Source organism: Lutra lutra, chromosome 5, assembly GCF_902655055.1.
Source record: "Lutra lutra chromosome 5, mLutLut1.2, whole genome shotgun sequence".
Lineage (NCBI taxonomy): Eukaryota > Metazoa > Chordata > Mammalia > Carnivora > Mustelidae > Lutra > Lutra lutra.
Genome location: NC_062282.1, coordinates 112,513,773 through 112,524,404, shown reverse-complemented (window position 1 = coordinate 112,524,404; position 10,632 = coordinate 112,513,773). Strand labels below are relative to the sequence as shown.

The 10,632-nt window shown below is 38.5% G+C and overlaps 1 protein-coding gene and 1 non-coding gene across 2 annotated transcripts; both read right to left on the bottom strand.

Annotated features, from left to right (window-relative positions):
* Positions 1-589: 589 nt before the first annotated feature.
* On the bottom strand, positions 590-2,819 carry LOC125100628 (cytochrome c oxidase subunit 7C, mitochondrial). Its single transcript, XM_047730952.1, has 3 exons — positions 2,600-2,819; positions 1,491-1,634; positions 590-699 (listed from the first exon to the last, which is right to left on the bottom strand). Exons 1-2 carry the CDS (start codon positions 2,672-2,674, stop codon positions 1,518-1,520), a joined length of 192 nt encoding a protein of 63 aa, XP_047586908.1. The 5' UTR covers positions 2,675-2,819; the 3' UTR covers positions 590-699; positions 1,491-1,517.
* Positions 794-856, bottom strand: LOC125101460 (small nucleolar RNA Z39). The gene has a single exon (XR_007127858.1). It is a non-coding gene; the product is annotated as a small nucleolar RNA Z39 (small nucleolar RNA).
* Positions 2,820-10,632: the final 7,813 nt, after the last annotated feature.

The following is a 10,632-nucleotide window of genomic DNA, read 5'->3' as shown; positions in this document are numbered from 1 at the left end:
CTAGGAATGAAGTCATTACATTTTATGTGGCTAACAGCATTTCACTATCCATAATATAAATCTGATTCACTGATTTAACTACTAATCAGAGCCATCTTTTAGTCCATTCCTACTAAAATTCCAGAATTAAGGAATATTTCCATATTCCGTCTTAGATGCTATTACATTTCATTTCATATATTCTACTTTTATTTTAGTCTAAACAAAACTAGTATTGGTCAAGAGCAAACTTATCAAGGCCAAATTTTAGTTTTAGATCACAGTTCTGAAGGACAAAAATAACCTCTTGGACTTCACTGTGTATACACTACTGGTTTTCCTCATGATTAATTATCACTCATGAAGAAAACCAATTTTAATGCTTTAAAGTAAGGAAAACTAAAAGTGCACTTCTTCCTTTTTTAATTAAAAAAAAAATTACCAACAGGGTCCAGACCTAGTAATCAAAAATTAAATAAACCCTTAAAATCTAAAAACAAGAAAGAGGCTAAATCACACACTTATTTTGATGAAACAAATTAATCCTGGACTATTTCTCAAATAAAAAAGTAAGCACAATTATTATATTCCATGTTTCAGAGACGAGGCATTAAGGAGTCATGCCATAAGTTTATTTACAAACATATTGAGTATGTTGAATTCAAGAGTTTGATCCATTTTTCAAAGAGACTGCACCTCTTAAAATGTTCCTTTCCACATCTGCAAATAAAGACAAAAAGTTATTTGCATTAAAATGTCAGTCATTAAAAAGAAATCTGTTTCATTTACGTATTGTTTATCAGTTCATGACTGGTACATCAGAAAGCGTTTACAGTATCACGACTTTATTCATACTGATTTGCTTCATCACATGCACCAAAGTCTTTCTATTGTAGATCGCTTGGTAAATCAATTCCCTTATAAATGAAGACAAATGAAGTCTTTTCTTCTCAAAGATATTTTTGGAATTTATCCTAATCAGCCCACAGAGCTGCCCATAATGTCGCTTTGAGGAAAATTCTGATTACAATCAATAATAAAGGAAATAAATCTCTTCTTCTCACACAAAGTAACCACTAACTTTCCAACACACAAGATTGTTTTCAGCATTTATTGCCCTCAAGATCATCTAACCAGAACTCTAGGTGGTTAGGAGTGTGAACTCTGGAACAAGATGGTAAAAATCCTGGTCCACCATCCCTAGCTATGAGATATTGGGCAACTTAACATCTTTATGTCTTAGATTGGGTTAAGCCACCCACCTCACAGGTTTGCTAGGTAACAAAATGAGATTATTAATATAAAGTGTGCCTGACAAACAGTAGTATCCAATCAAAACTGGTTTTGAGAGAAAAAAACATCTGTTTATAGCTTTATCAACCTGTCTCCACCGATGCCATATCAATCAGCCCTACATACTGTGTGTGTGAGATTGGGGTTGTGGGGAGGGGAGGAAGAAAGAAATATAAGGGAAAACATTGCTTTGGGATGATTAGAAATCCATTAATTACCTGTTTGATCGATCAAGTAAAACATCCTTACTTCTTAAGCAGTTGATGTCTTACTATAAAAAAAGGTGCAGCAAATCCAGATCCAAAGTACAAAGTCATCATAACTAGTAATCGCCACTTGTTTTCCACTGAAAATGGCAAATTCTGTTGGGGAAAGAGAGCAAGCAACAAAAATAGAACTTCAAATCATCTGATGCTAGATAATTTTTTTTATGTAATCAGGTTATGTATGCCATATATCATTCTTTTTTTTTTTTTTTTTTACAGATCTTATTTATTTGACAGACAGAGATCACAAACAAGCAGAGAGGCAGGCGGGGGGGTGGGCAGCAAGCTCCCTGCTGAGCAGAGAGCCTGATTCCAGGCTGGATGCCAGGACCCTGAGCATGACCTGAGCCTAAGGCAGAGGCTTTAAACCACGGAGCCATCCAGGTGCCCCCATCTTTTTAAACATTTTTACATTCTACATCCCATGATCTAGAAACTAGCCACCTGGTAAAGGCATGGGCAATGTTAACTGCATTATGAAGTTTTGACTTTTTCACAACCAAGAAGGCCTACCATGTACACGTTTTCTCAGCCCTTTACTACTAGGCCACGATCACTAGAGTACTTACTTCTAATTACTCGATTTAATCTATTTACACCTGAAGCTAAACCCAACCTGAACTTTAAGTATTAAAGAGGTTTAATACTTCTAATTTAGTCAAGTGCTTAGATAAGACTGGACCCCACAGCTATAGGCCTCACATCCTCACTGTTTCCAATGACCTTCTCTACGAGTCCGGTGACCTCTAGCTCAGCTTTAAGCCACAAATATCTGCAGCCCTGGCCTCAAGGACCCTCCAAATCGTGGGGGGCCCAGAGGAGAACACTAGGGCGAGGTAGGGTCTACGGCTCTTCCTACTCATTCTTTTCCACCGTGACGGAGCGCAGCCAAGGTCCTGTGCTTTAGCCTGGTTCCAGGGGAAAATGGAATGCTACTCGACAACCCAGCTCACATTTTCGGCTTCCCGCCTCCCTTTCCAGTCCACAGGAGGCCTTGGGGTTCGGCTAGTCGCAGCCAGGTACCCCCTTCCCCAACGAAGCTGGGCCCCTTACACACTAACCTTTCCTGGGCCCTCCTCATAGTGGCTCCTACGGACCACAGAGGTTGTAAACCTCCGGATGCTCTGTCCCAACATAAGGCCGTTGGAGGTTTTGCGAAAAGCGCAGAGCCCTAAGACGGTACAAACGGCAGCACCACGAAGTCCTCCTCTTTTCACGACCTTGTTCCTCGGCGCGTAGGAGCCGAAAGGGAAGATGGGAAATGGGGAGCGACCGCAGAAAATGAGACAAGATGGTGGGATCCAAGGATTGTGGGAATTGTAGTTTAGAACATAGTACGACCTTATCGGCTCTGAAGGATTATGGGAAATGTAGTCTGACGCGCAAGCCTGACACTGAGGGGGGTTGTAAGGGCAGTGGTGGCGGGGGTGTGTTGGGGTCTCTGGAAGGACAAGAACCTACCGCGTTTCTTATCCGCAATGATTTATTCAAACCTGAATTCTTGTCAGGATTTTTGGGATCGGATTCCAGAACGATTTTACTGAATCTAGTGACGCAGTTTCACCTAGTTTATGAAACACAAAAATAAGCCAATAAACCTTTCCCTTTCCTTTTTTGGTAATTTTTTTTTTTTTTTAATATGCTCGGTACTTGTAATTTGCAGTACTCTGCCAGCGCTGAGAGAGATGTATGCTGTGATCTTATCCGAGGAAACAAAGTGTAAACACAAGTAACCAAATAATAAGCAGTACAAAAAATGTCAGGAAACCGAGTTGAAGTGCTAAGGGAAGGATTCCTGAAAATATAGGTCACTAAATAGATCAGAATTAAGACAGGGCAGAGCAAATTGAAGTCCGGTATCGGTATGACATATTCGGAGCATGAAAGAGAAAAGCAGCCGCTCACATCTGGAGTTAGCCTGGATTGGGAATTGGTGTTGTGAATGTAAACAATTTCACAGAACATCAGCATCAGACAAAGTCACTCTGTTCACAATGGTTCAAGAAAAAAGGGTAAGGTCACTCCTTTATCGTGTCTGACCACAGACAAAAATGAACATTGTTCAAGTAACAAAAATGACCAAACGTCACCATATCCAGTCTAAAACGATGAGTTCTGCCTCTTTACCAATTACCACCTTAACCTTGGATTAGTCTTTCTTCCAAGTGGAATTTAGTAAGATAGACAAAGTAACAGAAAACAAGCCCAAATCTTGTAAGTCTTGACATCTTTTTTTTTGCTGAGATGCCCATGGTTCCTCACAGTATTCTGTCTCCTTAATGCAGTGAGTAATAAGCCCAGCTTGTTTAATTTTAAGTGTGTTCCTGGTGATCTTTTGACTGGTGGGAATCAGGAAGAAAGCAGTGATGCATAAGGCTGGAAAGTGGTATTAAATGAGATTTGTGAAGGGCCCTGCTAACCTAAAGTTTATGTTACTCATCTGTGGGAGAGCATATATTGCCTCAGATGGCTCATTTATACAGCAACACTAAACGAAGTCTTGCTTTGAAAACTGGGTATAAAATATATGCTTTCATCTTATTTAACTTTCGAAAAAGAAAAGTCATGCTTCTCCATCCCCAACCCACTTAAAAAAATTAGGAAGTTTCATTGCTATAAGTAACTTCTGATTAAGTAGAGATGTGTGTAATAATGCATTATAATTGGTGTCCTCCTAATAGAGGTTATAGGACATTAACTTTTCTTAAATGTCTCTCAAGGCTTTTATATAGTAAAGGATTTTTATTTAACTATAATTGGGAAACATTTTCACATTTAGTATTTCTGGGTTGTCCTTTTCAGTCTAATGTAAATATTTTTTGCAAGATTGCAGGGTTCTTATCTCATGGAGTCAAAGAATGAATCTCAAGGACACAAAAGGGTGAAGTGAAGTGAAAGCTTAGTAAGTTAAGGTGAGAACAGAAAGTGAAAGCTGTCAGTCCCAAATGGGATGTCACTGAGGGATTTTAGGGCCTGTCTTTTTTATTGAAAACGTGACCCTGAAGCTAGTTGCCTTAAGATTCTTACGCGGTCTTGCTTTGAGTAAGGACTACTGATAACACCCTTAATGACTTACTTCTTTGGTCTAGCCATTTTCTGTGATAACAATGTAGCCTCCAAAGAAAAATAGTCCCTAACATCCAGGGCCAGGTGGTCTGGTCTATTCCTTTTATCTCTTGTTCATTCTGTCTTAGTGCTTCCGCCTGCCAGGGACAGTTTCAGAGTCTAGGCAGCAACAACCCCCACCCACCATCTCTCCTTGCCTATACTTATCTTAACCCTTTCCTTACTCAATGTCTCCTATATATTTGTTTCATTGTAACTTCTAGTTCATACTATTTGAGTCTCCACTGTGTATCTGGCTTTCAGCTAACTCCAAAGGGAACTTCAGGATAGACTCTAGTATGTGACTTCAGAACTGTCAGTCTTCCCATGGGCCCTGTGACAAATTAAAGATAGCTGCAAATCTTTTTATCAAGACAAAGTCTATGCCTTCTCTCACCAAATGTAGGTGGACTCTCTGTGCTTTTGTTTTTAAGATTTTATTTTACAGAGAGAGACACAGTGAGAGAGGGAACACAAGCACGGGGAGTGGGAGGGGAAAAGCAGGCTTCTGGCCCAGTAGGGAGCGGATGCGGGGCTTGATCCCAGGACTCTGGGATCTGTCTGTCTTAAGTGTCTGAAGGCAGACACTTAACGACTGAGCCACCCAGGCACCCTGGACTCTCTCTGACCAAGAGAATGTGTTGTGACTCTGTGCCAGTGTCCTGCCCATGTCTTATACTGGCAGCCTCCTTTCCTATCTTTTGGAACATCTGCCCTTGTAACCCTGAGTATTCATGTAAGATGTTTGACTACTCTGCTGGAGAGGCTTCCTGGAGAGTCTCCAGGAGTGCACCAAAAGGAGGTAGAGGGCAGCTCAGGTGTCAGGGATGTGAGTGAAACTATCTTGGACCCTTCAGCTCAGTCCAGCTGCCAGATGAGTATCAGTGAGCGGCCCCAGTCAATGCTACTTAGAGTCTGGGAAGCAGAGTGGTTCCCTTGATGGTGATGTAGCAGCAGGCCTGATTCGCGGAGTGCTAAATATCCTCAGAAATGCATTCTGTGGCTTTCGGATGTTCCTGATAACTTAGAAGGTAAATTGGAATGTGACTGAAAGTTGATGAGAAAAGCACTTGGGTGGCTCAGTCGCTTAAGCATCTGACTTGGGCTCAGGTTATGATCTCACAATCTTGGGAACAGAAAAGAAAGTTGCAGAGATCTCTTATTCCCTCCATGATTACTTACCTTTTTATTAATGTCTAGATACCATCTGCAGAACACATTGTCTTAAAAGTGTTTTTGTTAGAAAGCAAACTGAACATTAGGGGAAACTTCATATTAGTTTCCATATTATTTTTCTTAATTGCTAACTAATAACTAATAAATTAGTTAAATAACTAACTTACCCCGAGTTTAGTGGTTTTAAATTAATCTCAGTCTCTTAAAATTCGCTATGGAGTAAAGAAAAAGTTTAAAGAAATTTGGCAATCTTCTACTTTTGAACAGGTACTGTGGTAAATTAAAGATGGTCATAATATCTTTGTAACTCTTCCTGTGAGAGGTGTGATCTAAGTCCCCTCCTCTTGACTTTAGTGACCCGCTTGACCAATAGAATGCAACAGAGTAACCTCCTGAGACTTCTGAGGCTGGCTTATCAAAAGCCTTGCAGTTTCCATTCAGACAAATTGGAATGTCTTTTTGAGAGAAGTCAGTCACCATGTTAAGAAGTTTAACTACCCCCAGAATACTAGGACTATAAGGGCGCCCAAGCTAACCATTTAGAGAAGCCACATGGGGGAAAGGCAGGGAAGATGAGGGGGAAAAGACAGGCCAGATCAGCCCCTAGCTCTTCTTGCCGTCCCTCATCCTGGGCACCAGATATAGGAATAAAGAAGCCTTCAGATGACTCCAGCTACTGTTATGATTTGCCTACAGTTTTATGAGTTACATTAAACAAGAATTACCCAGCTGAACCCATCAGCCTCCAGAACTATAAGAGAAAATAATAAATGATTGTTTTAAGCTGCTAAATTTTGGGGTAGGTTGTTATACAGAAATACAAACCTGGAACTGGTATCATACCATACATAGTTTCTTATACATGTAGCCTAACAATCTAAATCCGGTCATAATACTTGGCAAGAAAAATGTGAATCATCCTAGAGAAACTTTTGATTCAGTATGATACTCTTCTGCTATAAAATGAATTTCAAGAGAAATGAGACATTTCACATATTGGTACAAAATAGAAAACATCTTTAGGGACATGAGGTTTACTCCAAAGTTATATTTTAAAAATAAAATCCAATTATTTTAAGTAGTGAGTAGGGTGTATATCACAGAGTGAGCAATGTACTTTCTAGACCCACACGAGTCTTTGGAGACTGAAATTACATTATATAGAACAGTATTTCTAAAAATTAAAGTACAATATTTGTCATTTCTCTCAACAGCTACTATATAGGGTTTTAAGAACTAGGGTAGAGTTTATTTAGAAATAGATTATTTAGTGAAGAAATTATGTTTCTGTCCTACATTGAAAAACTCAAGTTAATATGTTTCTTTTGGTCTCAAGTTTTTAGAATTTCTCATGCTGCAGAATTAAAGTCAGAACTCTGTGTTAGCTTTTATTTGAAATTTTACATTTGTAGGGGGAAAAAAAAACCCACCTGGTTTTAGGAAAAGACAAAATGTAATTCCCGTGTGGCAATGAGGGTTGGAAAATATTCTGCCAACCTTCTGAATGATTTAGTGATGACCAACCGGATGAAAAGTTCTGCCAAAAAAAGGCTTATTCGATCAAGCTGTATATTTTACTCTTCTGTTTGTTTCATTACTTTTGAATACCATTTTTTTCCCCTTAAAAGTCTTTCATGTTTCTTATTCCACTTTTATTGTAGGTTTAAAAATGATTCATTTTTTGGGATAGAATCACTCATAGTGGGTAAGGGACAGTCAAGGGTAGGTAGAGACAGGTAGGGACATGACTAAGGTCATGCAGTGGGCTAAGTAACCAGGATCACTGAAATCCCAGATGTGGAGAAATTTTATAGGCAAATCCACCTTGTTTGCTCTAAATATGAATGAGAATACTTTCATATTTACAAATCCACCTTGTTTGCCTTAAATATTATAGACAAGATATTTACCAAGTTCCCTGGTCAGTTTTCTATAAAAGACTGACCATAAAAGCCTTCGATGGCAACCCATTTGGGACCCCTCTCACTTTAGTAGAGCTCCTTTTCGTTCCTTTCTGTTCTCACCTTCACTTACTAAACTTTCCCTTCACCCTTTTGTTGGCGAGATTCATTCTTCAACTCTGTGAGACAAGCACCCTACAATCCTACAACAGTAATATTTGTCACTGAGAATTGCCAAGTATAGGTAGGTACATTTTTTACAAAATGAATGAAGAAACTAACATTTCTTAATTTGAAAATCACTGATTCTAGTTGTATTTATGTTCCATCTCCATCCTGACTTAACTTGCACTGGAACTTGTTATTGCCTTGAACAGGTTTCTTTAAATTCCCCCATGGCATCTCCTGGTTGTTTCTCTAACTGGGATACTAAGTGATTAAATAATTTTATTTACTTATTTTAGGGAAACATAATTTAAATGAGAAAGGGGATGATGAAAATCAATTTGATGCATCATTCTAAAAAGAGGTTCTTTTTTTGCTAGAGTAGAAGAAAAACAGAGGAGTTACATGATAGTAGAACCAACTTTATTACATTACATGTGTTGATTGTAAAAAATTTTGCAAATAAGAACCACCTGGAAATCTTGATTTATGACCAGGCCCATTACTGCTGATCATTGCATATAAGCTGCTACTCTGTTTTGACCATTCAGGTGAGACTGAAGGAATCAGATCAAAGGCACTTTGTTCCTCTACACAATGGGCTGGCAACTATCTGGTTAATACTGTCCATCAAGGTATGTTTGCTTATGCTGTGAGAGTTTTTGTGTTTGGCTTTTCAGTCTGAATTTACAATTAAGAAAAATGTGTGTTTCTTGAGGATATTTATGCAGTTTGAGTAAATTATTACCAAACTCACCAAATGGTGAGTTTAAACATTTCAACTAATTATAAAATTATTACACAAAATGGGTTAGGCTTAAATTTCCAGTTCTCTTTACATCTCTGAATTTAAGTTAGACCCTCACGGAGCAGCATTCTAAAACTGTATCACTGAATGTGAGTTATGCTCAACATCATCTTAATACTTTGTACTAAGGGATTTTATAAATGATCAGACTCATGAATTTCATTGCAGGGTTTACTTTGGAGATTTTTTTTTTCCTTTGAGGATGTGTTTCAATATATTTCACATTGTCATTTTTATGAGGGCCCATAGGACAAGTTTTTCTCCGGTCTTAGAACTAGAATAAACATGCTTCTCCTAGGTAGCTGATTTGCTTTCGCCTTATGAGTACTGTGAATAACAGACTTCATTGTAATTTTCTTCTTATGCTATGTTCCTAGGATGCTTAGAGCCAAATGTGTCACCCACCTTTAGTGGAGACGATGGATCTCTTATGCTCCATCTGCTTTTCTAAATTTATTTTCCCTCGTTTCACTTTCCTCCCCAATTTTAAATTTATCTTGTTATACAGTATGTGCCTTTGTTCGATACCTCAAATGTCTTCTGGAGCATGTAAATAACCTAATAAATCATACATTTTTTTTTTCCCCCACATAGCAAGTTGTTGTAAAGTTACTTACTTTATCAGTTTTTCTCTTCTTTGCTTTATGGAGCCTGGGCTAGATAGCGTAATTAAAGCTAGCTAACATAACAAATGATCCCAAAATTTTAATGGCTTACTACGATAAAGATTTTTTTTTTCTCACTCTATGACAGTCTGAATCAGATGTTCAGCATGTGATCTTCCACATGGTAATTCAAGAGTCATCATCTTCTTGTGCTCCACTCAGTCCTCTGGACTGACCCTGCCTGCCACCATGCGAAGAAAGAGAAAGTAGAGGCTCACACACAGTTGTTCGGTAGGTCAGAAGCACTGCTTGTACCCAAATGCTATTTTCCGAATCAGTCATGTGCTACCGCCTAGATGCAGGGGCTCTGAGGACTTGAGATGTCTGTGTGTCCTAGAGGAAAGCAGAAATGGTTTGGTTGCACATATAGCAGAAATGGTTTGGTTGCACATATAGCAGAAATGGTTTGGTTGCACATATAGCGGCCTCTCTGTGGAGACCTAGATTCTTGCTGAAATCTTAGAGAGTGCCTCCATAAGAATTCAATTCCAGGGGTTATATATACTCTCAGAACTTTGCTAAAGTGGTTGCAAATTGTCATAATTGTTCTAGAATTTCTTGTTCTTGCACATGTCCTCAGAGGTCCACACTCCAGGCAATATATTACCCAGAATCAGACTGACATGGATTCAAATTCACAATCTACCCTAATTATTTAGCTTTGGGCAAGCTCCATGACCTTTTCTCATCTTTCAAATGGGGCAATAAAGCTACCTACTTTATGAGGCTACAAGAAGGGTTAACTGAAATATTTGCTGCCTCAAAGTGTTACATTAGCAAATTCCCTGTGACTCTCCATATGTCACTTTTTCATTAAGTTTTTTTCAATGGTCTGAAGTATGTAGGTCTGAAATACAAGGAAGTTAATGCTCTACTAGAATGTAAGCTCTTTGAGGGCAGCAAGTTTTGTTTTTTTCTTATCCCTTATGTATCCATCCTAAGAATCCTTCATAGAGACACTCCTTGAAGTGTTGGCTGAAAACAATGGACACATTATGTGGCAGTTTCAATTTAAATACAAATACTATGTTTTGAGTGTGAGATTATGATTTAGTTTTAAAAATCCACATTACTGAAGCGTTAGTAATGTGCAATAAAACATGTCTATTTTGAGCAGACTGTTTAATGAGTTTGATCACTGTATACACTTGTTAACCAACGCCACAATTAAGATATAGAACATCTCAATCACCCACAATTTACTTTTAGCAATGAAAAAATTCTTTATGAGGATTGACTTGTTAATTGCCTCTGAGCACCCTGAACTTTGATGC

Coding starts and splice junctions, on each gene's coding strand:
- LOC125100628 (XM_047730952.1), bottom strand. CDS start 2,674: ATGTTGGGACAGAGCATCCGGAGGTTTACAACCTCTGTGGTCCGTAGG. Junction 1,635..2,599: donor ATGAGGAGGGCCCAGGAAAG/GTTAGTGTGTAA, acceptor TTTCCCCAACAG/AATTTGCCATTTTCAGTGGA.